We start from the raw sequence: 16,291 nt of genomic DNA on the forward strand, positions 1-16,291 counted from the left end.
CAACCATCTCTGCAGCACTCCACCAATCAGACCGTAATGGTAGAGTGGCCAGACATAAGCCACTCCTCATAAAAAGCACATGACAGCCCGCTTGGAGTTTGCCAAAAAGGCACCTAAAGGACTCTGACCATGAGAAACAAGATTCTCTGGTATGATGAAACCAAGATTCAACTCTTTGGCCTGAATGCCAAGCATCACATCTGGAGGAAACCTGTCCCCATCCCTATGCTGAAGCATGATGGTGGCAGCATCATGCTGTGGGGATGTTTTTCAGCAGCAGGGACTTGGAGACTAGTCCGTATCGGGGCAAAGATGAACAGAGCAAAATACGGAGAGATCCTTGATGAAATCCTGCTCCAGAGCGCTCAGGACCTCTGACTGGGGTGAAGGTTCACCTTCCAACAGGACAACAACCTTAAGCAGACAGCCAAGACAACACAATAATGGCTTTGGGACAAGTCTCAATGTCGTTGAGTGGCCTGACCAGAGCCTGGACTTGAACCCAATTGAACATTTCTGGAGAAACCTGAAAATAGCTGTGCAGCGACGCTCCCCATCCAACCTGACAGAGTTTGAGAGGATCTGCAGAGAAGAATGGGAGAAACTTCCCAAATACAGGTGTGCCAAGCTTGTAGCGTCATACTCAAGGTTGTAATCGCTGCCATGGTGCTTCAACAAAGTACTGAGTAAGGGTCTGTATACTTATGTAAATGTGATATTTCAGTTTTTATTTATTTTAATAAATTTGCTAACATTTATAAAAATCTGTTTTATAGCTTTGTCATTATGGGGTATTGTGTGTAGATTGATGAGGAAAATTTAATTCAATCATTTATAGAATAAGGCTGTTACGTATCAAAATGAGGAAAAAGCCAAGGGTTCGAATACTTTCCAAATGCACTGTATGTGACATAGTAAACAGTGATCACTTTTGGCTTATGAGCACTGCTTTGACAACTACTGGCTAAAAAGTATACAAAAGTTCCAGAGAATCTCTGTCTTGCTACAGCACCTTCGAGGGTTAATGACAATCCAACGCGGAACGTTGTTTGACGAAAACTGATCAGCAAATGTGACTCCTCGGTCTATTCTCCCCCTATTGGCACTATTCTGTCCTTGTCACACACAGGTGGTGAACATTGTAAATAAATATCAATCAACATGTGCTTAATCGTGACAAGCTGGAGGAGGAACAGCTGACACTATTATAGGCCTAGTCATTTATGGTAATGACACATCCTCGTCCTGACTCCTGTTGATGTGAGCAGCTCCTGCCAAGGAGTGGAGCTGAAAGTCTTAGGCCTAATTCGACTCGCTGTTCGTTCTGTTTTCTTGTGCACAACGGGGAATTTCAACCCTCTAACTTTGGTAGTAGAATTCTTGCTTCAATGGATGTATTTTTTTATTTACCCCCCCCCCCCCCCCCCTGTTTCTTCATTAGTTTTAATGTTCCTTCCTAGTATGTTATTTTCAAATGTATGTGCCTAACCACCACCTACATTTGGTCACCTAAGACACACTGTTACGCATGCAGACACACACACATACTCCCACACTAACAAGGCACCTTGCTCCCATTTGTTGACAGCGATGGCCCAAGAGACGAACCCGAGCCTGACGCCTGTGCTTTGTGCCACTGGCTGTGGTTTCTATGGCAACCCCAGAAACAACGGCATGTGCTCGGTCTGCTACAAGGAGCATCTGAACCGACAGCAGAGTAGTGACTGCAGCTTAAGCCAACTTAGCCCAATGGGTAAGTTCCCCCTCCACCCTCTCTCTTACTGACCACACAAATCTATTTCAAACAGTGCGTCCCCCTCCCTCCACCCCTAAAAATCACTATTTGCATTAGGATTGTCACGATACCAGTATTGCGATACTAAGATACTATTTGGTCCTTTAAAAAAACCTACTGTATGACACATTATGTGCTATTGCTTGGAAAGGAAACATGTGATTCTGGGTGAGGCTGCTTGTTTCCAACAATAGGACTGTTTTTCTCAGGAAATTTAGCCCACTTCATGTTTTGTTTCATTGCCAAGATACCTCGGAGTATTGCGATTCTGGTATCGCGATAACGCTAATTTGCATACACGTTATGGACCAGCTGCACTCTTGAGTGGAAACCGTTGAACCAAAATTGAGTTTCGTCTCCCATCTGAGGTTGATGTTTTGCTTTTGCTGTGTCACAGGAGCAGTCGGTAGTCCTACCTCTGAGGCCTCAGCCATCCAGAGGCTAGAGGCCAGTCTTGCCAAAGTAGACCCTTCATCCGGCTCTGCTACAGACATGGCTAGGTAAGGTGTGCTTGTTTGTCCGCATGTGCTACAATGGATCTCTTATTGCTTTATGCGCTCTCATATCTGTAACTTATCATTTTCTGTCATTCGCCCACTCTGCAGAACTATTCAAGGCTCTCTTCCAGTGACTCAACAAATGACCGAGATGAGCATCTCAAGAGAGGATAACCCAGATTCCCTAGAGCCTGGTAAAACACACTTCTAGAGGGAAACATTGCTCTGTTCGACCCACTTTAGCATTGGCTATTTCGATGCACCCTGACTTGTATACTTTGCAATCAACTGTGGTTTTACATACAGCCTCAAACACGGAGGCTGCCTAAAATAAACCAGATTAAAAATACCTTGTATGTGAGTGCTGAGACTGCCTCAGAAAATAACACAGGAACAGTTCTATTTGAATCCGAAGACTGAAAGAAGTATATATTTAAGTGCTTTTCTCCTCTGTTTTCTACTTCAGTTGTGAGTCAGCCTACTGCGTCTAGCCCCGTCAAGGCCAGCGGCGACGAGGCCAAGGAGGACACCCCCAAGCCCAAGAAGAATAAGTGCTTCATGTGCCGCAAGAGGGTGGGCCTCACAGGTGAGCGTGCCACAGCAGGACGTGGTGCTTCTCAAATGAAGTGGGATGACAGGGTTGAGCAATGCATACGACGTCATGCCTTCTTGCGAAAGAGGTTGGCCATGTTCCAGGCCACCTACACTGCAGTTACACAAATAGTCAAGTCATACTGATGGCATTTCTGCAATGTAAAACACTACTTCCGCATTTGTGATTGGCCTCAGATCTCTACTATGCATAAATGGTGTGTAACACGCAGGAACCCCATCAATATCTATTATTTATCTGGTCATCTGCGCAATGCGACTGCATCGTAGGTGGTTTGGAATGTAACCCTAGTCTTCCTGTGTGTTTGGTCTTATCAGAGGTTAATTCTTATTGAGTTGGTGTTTGGTTCATACTGTGGTTCCCCTCTAATCTCTACTCTACTCCAGGGTTCGACTGTCGCTGTGGGAACCTGTTCTGTGGTGTCCATCGGTACTCCGACAAGCACAACTGTCCTTACGACTACAAGGCTGAGGCAGCTGCCAAGATCCGCAAGGAGAACCCTGTTGTGGTCGCTGACAAGATCCAGAGAATATAGGCTTAAGAACCATCCACACAGAGACTAGAGTATGATGTCGAACCCTTGACATGAACACTGGCACGAGTGGCAAAAGGATGTCATTTTTAAAGTCACAACCTTGAGAAAGGACAGAGATCCTGCCCGTTGGGGAGATGCATGAACGGTCACTTTTTTGTTACGTTTATTATAATTTTTTTCCCTCTTTGCTGATATTCTGTATATATATATAAAAAAAAAAGATTTTAAAAGAGCAGCCCAGGGTAACTTTCCCAGGAGAGACGTATCTGTTCTGCAGAACCTATATCTATCTGGACGTTCTATCCCAAATATGGCCCGTGAGCTGTTTGGCCACTTTGTTGTCAAATAGCCAACAGCTATTCTTTTCTAAAGTTGTGTGCACATGCAGTATCCCGACGGGTTCAGTTGAATCTCCATTTCTACGTTCCGTTCCCATTAGTGTCAGTCGGGTCAGTTGTCAGATAGGTATGACTATCTCCCAAAATGCTCTCCCAAAATGCAGGTGGGCTTTTATCCCCCAGACTGTGACCTGCCTACCACAGCAGCAGGTCATGTTTCTCCTCATCACAATGTCCACGTGAAGCTTTTTCCTTATCGTCTCCCCTTACAATCACTTCATTATTTCCAGAGGAATGGGTTACCTCTGACATTTTTAAAGCAGTCCTTAGGCACTATTTCTGTTTGATCACCCGAACGCCGTGGCCCGTCTTTATGGTCATTGTAAGAGGTGTGAGAAGGAGTACAAAAACACATTTTTACCAACTATCATGTGGGACAGGACTTTTAGTCAAGGAGATCCTAGACTAATCTAAGGTCAGAATCTCCCAACTGTGGTCTCGGCAGAGGCTTGCGTGCATTGACCCTGGTGCAGTTCTCTGGGTGAGACTTAGGCACTACCCATCTGTTTTTATTGGCTATATGGGGGAGGTGAATGGGAGAGCAACCCCATGCAGTAATATCTTAAATCATGTAAAATATCTGAATGAATTGTTTGGTCATTATTGTATCTGCTGAGAGACATGTTTAATCCCTGTTTTTTATATACATTAACATAGTACTGATATTAGCACATGTATTCAGTGCAGTTGTGAAGTTAGGGTATATGAGACAGCCTTGCTTTGTGTTGATTTTGGTGTGCGTGTTCAGTGAGTTTGAGTGAACACATGGGTGTCAGATTGTGTGAAGCAAAATATCCCGTAGCTCTGCACATGTTTCCAAGGCTACAGGAGCATGGCAGAACTGAGATTTTGATAACTAGATTCCAGAGTTGGATTCCAACGGATCTTTTCAGCTTTCTTTCCCTTATTGGTCTGTGTGACTGATCTAGAGCAGCGCGTGTGTGTGTGAGACTATCCTTGGCTGTGTGAAACATTGATACAAGTGTGTCCTGTGTAGATTTTTCTTCTCCCATAGGGATGAGGTTTTTACCCTTAAAAACAAAGGTATCCATTTCAGTTTTTTCCTTTTAGTTATGCAAATTTGTACAAAAAAAACGGATATTTATGAATGACATAATCTTGCTACCCAGCATTACAGCATAATTGTATCATGTAAATAAAGACTGTGTACAGAGACATTGCAAGGCCTGGTTGTTTACATTATATGAGTAAATATGTGGGCCAGTCAGACTGTTTGGAAGCACAGTTTTCAACCCCGGTGTTTTCTTGCACACCTGTCACAGGCTTGGGGTGGGGGAGTGCGTCGGCAGAAGGAGTCATGCTGGCAGCTGCTCAGACAGTGCAGGCCCGGGAGAGAGCACGAGAGGGAGACTGCAAAGATGACTACTCTGCTCTACACCCCCGGTGCCATTCCTCCCTGCCTCTGTGAATGAAGGAAAAAAAGAGGACTGCTGATGTGGGACATGTGCCAGGGGATCATAGAACCAACGTGTTCTGTTCAACCTGACCCATGAACAGCTGGGGAGGTCCTGTAGCCTCCCTCTAGGGGTTGGGACAGACACACATTCCTACCCCCCCTAGCGGACAGACCCTTAATTTCTTATGGGTGTCTGTATTTCACTTGCCATTTGTGTATTTCTGGAAAGCTGGTTCAGTGTTTGACATCACAGTGACAGATGTGGATATGACATGAATGCACCTCTGTCTACTGTGGGGAGTTGGGAAGGAACACTGAGCTAGGGGAACTAAGGTAAGAAAGGAGATTGTTTCTGAATTCCAAATTGGCCTCTAGCCCCAACACCCGAGCCACTAATGTAGATCTGAGAGGATTGGATAAGTGTTACGGTAATAGCTTCTTTCCTTTAGATTGACAACATTTCCCCCCCAGCCATACAGGAGGGGCTTGGGGTTGGTTTTGGATTCAGGGAACGAGAGCACGCTCACAAGTAGGGCCATAGGGGAAAGTGGAGTGTTTTGAGAGAATTGGGCGAGTTCATGGTGAACATGGGAAATGGACAGGCTTGAGATTATGAAGGGGTGACCTGAGGTAGCGTCACTAAGCTCTCGGAGCGTAACCAGATTAGACCAGTCAGCCCGGTCCCAACGATCAGACGCACTCCCTTACCATACAGAACACTCTAAACACAGACACCTTTTCCATTCCTTTTGACCTGTTCTCTGCTTCTCCATCATTAACAATCCTTCTGACATGTGTTCCTCTCTTTTGCCCAGACTAAATGGATAAAGAGAAAAAGAGAGGTTCGCAGGCTTGCCCTTGTTCTAGGTTTAACATTAAGTGTCAGTAGCCATCAAGGAAGCTCCTTTGAATCACTGAGATTTGAGTCATTGAAAGGGAACCGGGGAGGGGTAGTGGGAGAAAAGGGTTAGTTGGTTAGTGAGTGATGGGGGAAAAAGTAACTTATTGTGAAAGTCAAGTGTTTCATTAACATGACTAAGGCCTTTCGATAGGTCAAGAGGTCACAACTTTTGAGTGATTGGGACAAAGCAAACATGCTATTTGTCTTGACCTAGTTTTACATTACTGTTTGAAACTGCAAACCACCTGCTGGGGACAAGCATTAGAGGATATTGTGACAAAGGATCTGCCCGGGGACACTTTAGGCATTCCAGAAATTCTTGGAGGCAACGCAGCAGCCAGAGTCAGGTAAACTACAAATTCAGCAACTTTGTAGGTAGATCTATTGAGTGCAATATAATTTTATGTAATTGTATACAATACAAAAGTAATTAAAAAGCTTTTGACAAATTATCATTGTTAAAATAATCTTTTTTTGTCTATAGTGATAATATATATTGAAGTGGGTGGTTTGAGCCCTGAATGCTGATTGACTGAAAGCCATGGTATATCAGACTATACCATGGGTATGACAAAGCATTTATTTTTACTGCTCTAATTATGTTGGTAACCAGTTTATAATAGCAATAAGGCACCTCGGGGATTTGTGATATATGGTCAATATACCACGGCTAAGGCCTGTGTCCAGGCACTGCGTTGCATCGTGCATAAGAACAGCCCTTAGCCATGGTATTTGGCCGTATACCACACCCCCTCAGGCCTTATTGCTTAATTCTGCAACAGGGGCAGGCACCTAGATTCAGCCGCAGGCCGATCCTTGTCGAAATGGATGGTCAGGAGGCCGGAACATAATGATAATAATTTGTACACTGCAAATTGACCACAACTAAGCCCAAAAATAAATAATTTCACACGATCACATGCAGTGCCTTCAGAAAATATTCATACTCCTTGACTTATTCCACATTTTGTTGTTACAGTCTGAATTCAAAATATTTTTATCTCACCCTTCTACACACAATACCCTATAATGAAAAAGTAAATGTTTTTAGAAATGTTTGCAAATGTATTAAATACAGAACTCTCATTTACATAACCTGTTAGGAGGCTGCAATTTTTTTTTTTTTGCAGCTTTTTGTTAAAAATCGTGCAAAATTTCAACATCCTGCTACTCATGCAAGGAATATAGTAAATGCTTATGATTAGTATGTGTGGATAGAAAACACTCTGAAGTCTCTAAAACTGGTTAAATCATGTCTGTGGCTATAACAGAACGTGTTTAGGAGTCAAAACCCCAAGGAAATCTGTTAACAAAAAAAATATCCATCCGCCAGTCTCTGAATTGTCTATGGCCAGGGAAAATAGATAGAGTCCCGTTTACAATGCCTACAGCTTCCACACGATGTCACCAGTACTGGCAATTCAGTTCTGGTTTATCCTTGGTGGGATGACGAATAGGCACTTCCTGTCTTGGGGTACACCGAAGGAAGTTATGAAAGGGAGAAAATGGTCGATGATTTCAAGACTTGCTGCTATCGAATACAGATCAGCCCGTGATCAATTTAATCGATTATTAATGTTTATTAATACCTAAAGGTGGTTTACAAAAGTAGTTTGAAGTGTTTTGTCAAAGTTTATAGGCAACTTTTTTAATGTAAAAAAAAATGACGTTGCGTTTTGAAAAGGTGCTTTTTCCTGGATCAGACGGGCTTCATAAATGGACATTTTTGGGTATACATGGACCGATTTAATCTAAAAAAGACCCAATTGTGATGTTTATGGGACATAGGAGTGCCAACAAAGAAGCTTGTCAAAGGTAATGAATGTTTTATATTTTATTTCTGCGTTTTGTGTAGCGCCGGCTACGCTAATTATTTCTGTTTACGTCCCCTTTGGTTATTTCGGGGGTTGCATGCTATCAGATAATAGCTTCTTATGCTTTCGTCCGAAAGCATTTGACAAATCTGACATGTTGGCTAGATTCACAATGGGTGTAGCTTTAATTGAGTACCTTGCATGTGTGTTTTAATGAAAGTTTGAGTTGTATCGAGTACTATTAGTTGGCGCTCTGAAATTTCCGCTTGATTTGGTCCCTGTACAGGGACACAACTAAGCCCAAAAAGATTGTATTTGAAAATAAATAATTTCACACGATCACATGCAGTGCCTTCAGAAAATATTCATACTCCTTGAATTATTCCACATTTTGTTGTTACAGTCTGAATTCAAAATGTTTTTAAAATATTTTTATCTCACCCTTCTACACACAATACCCTATAATGAAAAAGTAAATGTTTTTAGAAATGTTTGCAAATGTATTAAATACAGAACTCTCATTTACATAAGTCTTCACACCCCTGAGTCAATTCATGTTAGAATCATCTTTGGCAGCGATTACAGCGGTGAGTCTTTCTGGGTAGGTCTCTAGAAACTTTGCACAATATTTGCACATTCTTCTTGAAAAAAAATCTTCAAGCTCTGTCAAGTTGGTTGTTGATCATTGCTAGACAGCCATTGTCAAGCTGACTTAAATCAAAACTCTAACTAGGCCACTCCAGTGTATATTTGGCCTTATGCTTTAGGTTATTGTCCTGCTTAAAGGTGATGTCGTCTCCCAGTGTCTGTTGGAAAGCAGACTGAACCAGGTTATCCTCTAGGATTTTGACTGTGCTTAGCTCTATTCTGTTTATAAAAATAAAAAAAAACGTCCTAGTTTTTGCCGATGACAAGCATACATATAACATGATGCAGCCACCACCATGTTTGAAAATATCAAGAGTGGTACTCAGTGATGTGTTGGATTTGCCCCAAACACACAGTATGTGTAAATGAGGGTGCCCCTGCCTGGCAGATGTAAAGCACATCATGTCCAGGTGATAGTGATACAACGTTGCCTCCTGGTGGCTGTCCTCTGTAGCTGCCTCATGTTGTCCAGGCTCACTGCCCAGCAGCCTCTCAGGTCCAGGCTGCTCAGATGCTTGTTGATGGTCATCAGGCCCGACGCCGTCTCCATGGAAACGTCACTGCGGACAAGGCTGAGGTGGCATAGTTGTTGTAGTGGAGGGCTGTTGGGTCGGGCCGCAGGGCGCTTCAGAAGCTTCTGGAACACAGGCTCCAGCGGACAAGGCACTGCCACCAGAGAGACCCTCTCCAGGAGGGGAGAGCCGGATAGTACGCTCCACAGCACCCCCCCCAGAGACCTCCAGGACATGACGGTCTTCATCTGGCGCTGGTCATAGGAGAAGCTGGAGGAGAGAGACAGATGAGCACTGAACAGGATATCACAACTTCAATGGGAAGAGATATACAGAAGCTTAAACAATGGTGCAACACCATAGCGGGAGCGGGGGGGGGGGTGCTTACATCCTGGGGAAGTCAACACTAAATACAGATATCCAGCTGTCATGTGGCCCATTGAGTCGTACCTATGACGCCCTACAGAGAGAGCATAGCGAGTTAACTGTATTTGTACAGCAGTTGACCTACTTTAGGGAGAGAGAGCACAGTTGTGGTAGACAGGGTAGATCCCTGTCCTCGTCCTCCTCATCCTCCTCTTCCTCCTGGGGGCTAAAGGAGGCTCAGCGTGGATGACGAGGCTCCTCAGCCTGGGACAGGCGTGGAGGAGCTCCAGCATGTCTGTCTGAGAGCTGGTTCTTACCCCTTCCAGGGTGAGAGAAACCAGGGAGCCCTTCATAGCACGCAGGGCAGGTAGCAGCTCATCCAGGGGCCCTGTGAAGCGCACAGAGAGTCCCCTCAGCTGGCCTGCCCACCTGGCCAGGCCTGCAGCCAGACAAGACCCCTGGCTAGGCCCATCCTCCTCACAGTCCAGTGATATAGAGCGCAGCTCGGGGCAAAGCTGACTTACAGCCTCCAGAGTCCCACCAGACATGCCCTGCGCCTCCCTTAGACGTAAGGTAAAGCCCTCACCCCCTGCCCCCCCCACTCCCTCTTCTCTTCCTTTCTCAACACTGTCTTCTTCTATTTCCTTCCTTGTTCTCATCTGGGCGTCACCTCTTCCACCTCCAACTCCCCTTGTCTCCTCACCTGTACCCTCATCCTCACTCTCACCCTCACTCGCCCACGAGAAACAGTTGTCATTTACCTCCTCTTCAATTTCCTCCACATCCGCTCCTGATATCTCGCCTGTGTCTGTGACCCTCCCACTCTGCCTCCTCTCCCTCCACACCTCCCAGAGACTGGGCATCCCCTCATTGGTTGTGAGCTCCTCAGTCCCTCCGAACTCCCTGCTGTGTATGAGGCCACAGGCCTCCCCCAGGCCTTCCATTGCCACTCTCTCCAGCCACGGCAGGGAGAGCAGGAGGAAGGCCATGGCAGCCACCCCGTCTCCATCCCCCTCCCCAAAGCCCACATCCAGAGCCAGCAGGCTGCTGAGGTGGGGTGGGGAGGCGCAGGAGGAACCTCTCAGGCAGAGCAGGCCTGCGGGGGGCAGGAAGTGGCAGCGGGACACGTCGAGGTGGCGCAGCGCGGGGCAATGGCGGGCAACCATCTCCACAACCTGTCTGTCACAAGGGGTGCCAGCCAGAGAGAGGGAGCGCAGGGAAGGCAGACAACCCAGTAGGTCACACTGGACATGGGCAGACACCTGCTGGGCTCCAGAGAGGTCCATGGAATGCAGGCTCTGAAGGAGAACCCATACATACAGTGAGCTCCAAAAGTATTGGGACAGTGACACATTTATTGTTGTTTTGGTTCTGTACTCCAGCACTGAGTGACGATGAGTGAGAAAGTTAGAGGGATACATTTCATACTCTCCCAGAAACGCTAACCTCCCCTGTTATTGTCATGGTGAGAGGTTAGCAGCATGTCTTAGGGTTATGATATTTGTGCGTCTAACTTTCTCACTCATCATTATTTACGATTCATTCAGGATTATCCGTAATCGTGGTAGCATCCAAATTAATGTAGAAGTGTTGCTAAATATTCTATTCTTACTTACAATATAAGTGACTTCAAAATGAAACAATAGATTATTTACAATTAATTTCTATTGGGCACAAAATAATCTGAAGCACAACCAAAACAAACAGCAAATGCATCCAACAAGGTTGTAGAGTCACAAGCTTGACGTAATCATTGCGTGCTAGGAATATGGGACCAAATACTACATTTTTGTCCCAATACTTTTGGTCCCATAAAATTGGGGGACTATATACAAAGTGCTGTCGTTTCTAAATGGTTTACCCGATATTGATGAAAATACCCCCAAATTAAAGTTAACAGTCTGTACTTTAACCTCCGTCATTATATCATTTCAAATCCAAAGTGCTGGAGTACAGAGCCAAAACAAAACAAAAAATGTGTCACTGTCACAATACTTTAGGAGCTCACTGTAACACATACTATAAGGGGGACCAAAGCCTGTCCTAACCTGGCAGCGAATCCCGATGAGGGTGCAGAGGCTGGGGGTGACCAGAGCAGAGTGGCCCCCAAGAGATAGGGTTCTGAGCTGAGGGATCAACAGGAGGTGTAGTGCCGCACGGGACAACTCACACCTGGAAGACAGGACAGACAGGAGCTCCTCTACCAGCTCAGCCGCTAGAGAAAGAGACAGACAGAGAGGGGACACAGACACACACACACACTTTTACCAGTAACTAGTGGACATGTGCACATTTACAAATGACCACCAATGGCATCATATACATACACAATCCCTTCCAGCTCCTATGACAGACTCACGCAGCAGGGTGAAGGGGCCCATGACATATCTGAAGAAGTACTGATCCATGTAGTTGTCAGCGTAGTCTTTGACCCACACTTCCTTCATGTTCTCCGCCAAGTTCCACAGACAAAGCTTGGTCAGTCGGGGAGGATGATCATCATCCTCCTCCCATCTTCCCCGTCCTCTAATCTTCCTCTTTCTCACTACCCGTTTCGCAGCCCTGAGCTCCATCATGGCACGGAATAGAGGCATCTCCAACTCTCAGCTGGCGTTTCGCTGGTTCAAAGATCAATGTAGTCTACAGTACTGGCACCATTGTGTCCTTGCAGATATGGAAAATATATGCAGCTGAAGGGCAGAGAATAATAACATTGTAATAAAGAGAGTAATAACATTGTAATAAAGAGTAATAATATTGTAATAAAGAGAGTAATAACATTGTAATAAAGAGAGTAATAACATTGTAATAAAGAGTAATAACATTGTAATAAAGAGTAATAACATTGTAATAAAGAGAGTTATAACATTGTAATAAAGAGAGTAATAACATTGTAATAAAGAGAGTAATAACATTGTAATAAAGAGAGTTATAACATTGTAATAAAGAGAGTTATAACATTGTAATAAAGAGAGTAATAACATTGTAATAAAGAGAGTAATAACATTGTAATAAAGAGAGTTATAACATTGTAATAAAGAGAGTAATAACATTGTAATAAAGAGAGTTATAACATTGTAATAAGGAGAGCAATATCATTGTAATAAAGCTACAGTCTACAGTAAAAATAAAGGTTAATTACAAAAATTAAATTTTTCACATATTTGAAATATAATAAAACTTAGGAGTTCGGCTGACATACATTTTTCTCAGCAACCCTTGAGCCTGGGGGAGGCGAAGGGGGACATCCGTATTGTTGAAAGTACCAAGTAGGTCGGACCTACTGTTGAATTTACCTTAAAAGGTTTATCAGCTGTACCTTAAAATAACAACCTTTGATTTAGGGGTATCGTTGCCAACAAACTGCACATGAACACAACATAGACCAAACGTACTATCGCCATTAACAGTTTATTTGTGGGTACGAAATTGGATGCAACACTGTCAGATCAACTTTATTGTTTACTTAGACAACAGCTTAACTCGCACTATTTTTTTTAGCTGAAAACAGGCAATACAATATTTTACAATATTCTTTCCAATTTACCGTTTATTTCCTGGTGTTAGAATCCGACTGTAGGTGTTCGGGTCCGGGGCGTTGACATCGGGTGAGGAATTATGGAGAACGTTCAAGAACCCCAACCGTTAGTGTTTAAAACGGATGTAGATGCGTCTAGCTCAGTCTATAATCTATCACACATATACATACATTTGTATGTTGCATAAGAAGAACATTTATTTATAGTGACGTCCTATGTTTATTTGTTATTGTACACACAAATAGGTATAGAGGCTACATTTATCCTAGTTCTAAGTACGCTTCATACCTCTATCTTGAGGAATTGGTACAAAATAATTTAAATATAAATGGTATAACATCCAATGTTGATAGGTATTAGGATGTTAAAAACTCAAAGTGTATTTCAAAATACTGTATGTAGGCCTATAGGAGATTATATTTACATTGAAATAATCAAACTAGTCCCAGCAGTTGTAATCAAAATGTTATGTGCTTGATTTCCTCTCTGGATCAATGAGCTCAGTCCCTCGATCAGCAGAACGGAGCGGTATCGTGTGTAAAGGGGGTTAAGTTCAAATCTCATTTTATTTGTCACATGCGCCGAATACCGAATTTACAGTGAAATGTTTACAAAAACACAATAGCACAATTGGTTACGGGATCGTAAACCGGCTGTCATCTCCTTCGTCACCATTCTTCTTCAAGTTAACCTCCACTGTACGACTGCCCCATACTGGTCTCAACCAGTGAACCTCTGCTTCGCACTGATAACATGTACATCATATGTGCCAACATGTACAAACATTAAATAGAAATGCCATGTGTAACGGACTTATGAACATATCGTGACAGCCCTCTTTGACAACTTTCCAACGGGTTGAGCCACCCAAACAGTACCAATTGGACTGCTCAATCCGTGACATTTCAAGCTCGTTGTGGAGTGAGTTTACGATATGTTCTTAACTCCGTTAAACGTTTTATTTTGGAACATATTCTGCACATGTTATCAGTCACATAAAGCCTACCTACAGGTAAGGTACATACACTGACAATCAGTGCTTAAATGTGCAAATCGGGAGGCTACGGAACAAAAAGTGAGCACGAAATGGGTGTGACCTGGGGAGCTGAAGTACTCGTAGTCAAGGCATACATGATTATATATATTTTTTAACATCGCATTACCCTAGTGGCATAGAGCAGTAGAGGCACTTACAAAACTTGCGTACATGGGTAACATTTTTTAGTAGCCTAGGGGTCCGGGAAAAATTTGGCCTTTTATAAACGCATTTCATGCAATTATATATCATTTTACAACCGAGGTAAAAACCAGTTTCAGGTAGGATATTCGCCTGTAGTTTTACTTACGTTTAACAACAGCAGTTAGGTACCGTCAACATAGTGACAAATCTAATTTTTCTCATTTCAATAGCTCTTTAACCATTACTCCTAAAACTTTCAAAACTGGTTCTTGATAACCCGATGGCATAGACACATTTTGCACACACTTTTTTAATGTCTCGCACTATTTAAAATGATTTATTTACATTTTTGAATTTCAATAGCTCTTTGGTCATATGACCTACTGACTTCAACAAGGTTCAGAATGTACACTCAGTGGGCCTACACATTGCAAAACCTTTAGTTTGTCCATTTTCATCTCACACGTTTTTACATGAATTTTTCAAACAAACATTCTAATTTCAATAGCTCCTTGGTCATGTGACCTACTGACTTCAAACAAAGTTCAGAATGTCCACTGACTACTCTTGTATAGTCAATGGACTATAGTTATGCCATTGTACTGGATCTAATACATAAACATTTTACATCCATTCATACATGTATATTTTTTTATGAAATACTATGAAAAACTCTCTTGGCTGCTGGCTCGGTCACTTTCAGACATGTGCAGAGCAGACTGAAAGGGGAAGGGTAGCTCTTGACTTGAACCACAGGGGTTCTCTGTTTGCAAGAGAGTAATCCAAAAGGCACAGACACACCCCTTGACTTTCAATTGGCACCCTTGACCTGTATGTATTCTCTCCTGATTGGTCTCCGTGGTGCTTAGTCAATGGAACTCCTTTGCCGGCCCCATCTAAAGTTTTTACACAGTCTGACTAAGTGCCAGAGGTATGAGGAGAGACATCCTCCTTTGTATGTATGGGAACAAATATTTCCTAACACGTAGGATCCTATTCTTGGACAGATGGAAGACACAATGCAAAAAAAAAAACATTTATGTTTTACTAATTACTGTCCATGAGTAACCTCAACCTTGTGGGTCTGTGGGTGTTTGAGCCAACTCAATTCTACCACTGACTAGTCTCTCACGCCCCTATGAACAAGGACACAGGGAAATCGTTTTTAATCTAAACCAACCCTTTTTTACTGGAGTACACTAACCCCTAACAGCAGTTTACCAGATACCAAGTCAAGAAGATCAAAAATGAGATGGTTGTAAGGGTGTATTACGTCGTGTGCTGGCCCCATTGTCATATCCTTTCTGGATTCTGAGTGGGAAAATCAGAGCTGAAAAATGCCTCTGTGGAAATGTATTATGTCCGTCCTACATGTAGTGTTGGTACATGAAATAATCTTCAACTGCATATATCATAAATTGCTATTGCAAATACAAGTATTATGTTCAACAACTGAAATTCTCAGATATTATTTTGACGAACACACTTTGGTGCTTACAATTCATTCTCTATCGTCATAGACTTGATGGGCACTGTCATCTGTGATCTTTGCGATATGACTTTCTTTAAGCACGTACTGATGAAACTGTCACTTAATTTTTTTTTCTTAAAGTCTACAAACGCTCTACATGTATTCACTCTGTCATAGGGTTGTATCCTATATGCTACTTTCATTATTGTCCTGTAAATGGTTCAGTGCCTATAATTTAGGCTGTGTGTAGAATGGGGCATAAAATAAATGACCTCTACTAGATTATAGTGATAAGGAAATCAGCATACAGTTTAGGCCTGTGTATTCATTTGCCTATAACTAATCAGAATTCCATTATGTTTACATAAAAATATAACACTTCAATATGAGAAGATCCTGCCATGGAAAAGAAGACTGGGCAGACATAAAGTGGAAAGGAGGGGAAATAACTCACTATGCAGGACACCTTCAGCTGTGTGGTCTTTGTATTGCAGGTTTGATAGTTAGATTTTCAATAATGAATGATTAGCTGTTATGTGACAATTAGGTCAAAAACTATATTTTATTTTTTGGTGTAGATGGCCAAGGAAGATGCACAGAACTTC

At 43.0% G+C, this 16,291-nt stretch overlaps 2 protein-coding genes across 2 annotated transcripts; one reads left to right on the top strand and one right to left on the bottom strand.

Annotated features, from left to right (window-relative positions):
* The first annotated feature begins 1,555 nt into the window (after window positions 1–1,555).
* On the top strand, window positions 1,556–5,016 carry LOC124036102 (AN1-type zinc finger protein 5-like). Its single transcript, XM_046350248.1, has 5 exons — window positions 1,556–1,753; window positions 2,193–2,295; window positions 2,401–2,486; window positions 2,759–2,878; window positions 3,292–5,016. The coding sequence occupies exons 1-5, from the start codon at window positions 1,591–1,593 to the stop codon at window positions 3,438–3,440; spliced, it is 621 nt and encodes a 206-aa protein (XP_046206204.1). The 5' UTR covers window positions 1,556–1,590; the 3' UTR covers window positions 3,441–5,016.
* Window positions 5,017–8,864: 3,848 nt separating this feature from the next.
* On the bottom strand, window positions 8,865–16,232 carry si:ch211-214j8.12 (uncharacterized protein LOC100000539 homolog). The gene is given in 7 exon segments (XM_046350249.1): window positions 8,865–9,400; window positions 9,642–9,726; window positions 9,729–10,794; window positions 11,545–11,711; window positions 11,856–12,186; window positions 12,699–12,815; window positions 13,044–16,232. Coding segments are annotated over 5 exon segments (1,935 nt in total). The 5' UTR covers window positions 12,091–12,186; window positions 12,699–12,815; window positions 13,044–16,232; the 3' UTR covers window positions 8,865–9,018.
* Window positions 16,233–16,291: the final 59 nt, after the last annotated feature.

The sequence above is a fragment of the Oncorhynchus gorbuscha genome, linkage group LG05 (genome assembly GCF_021184085.1).
Source record: "Oncorhynchus gorbuscha isolate QuinsamMale2020 ecotype Even-year linkage group LG05, OgorEven_v1.0, whole genome shotgun sequence".
Taxonomy (NCBI): Eukaryota; Metazoa; Chordata; class Actinopteri; order Salmoniformes; family Salmonidae; genus Oncorhynchus; species Oncorhynchus gorbuscha.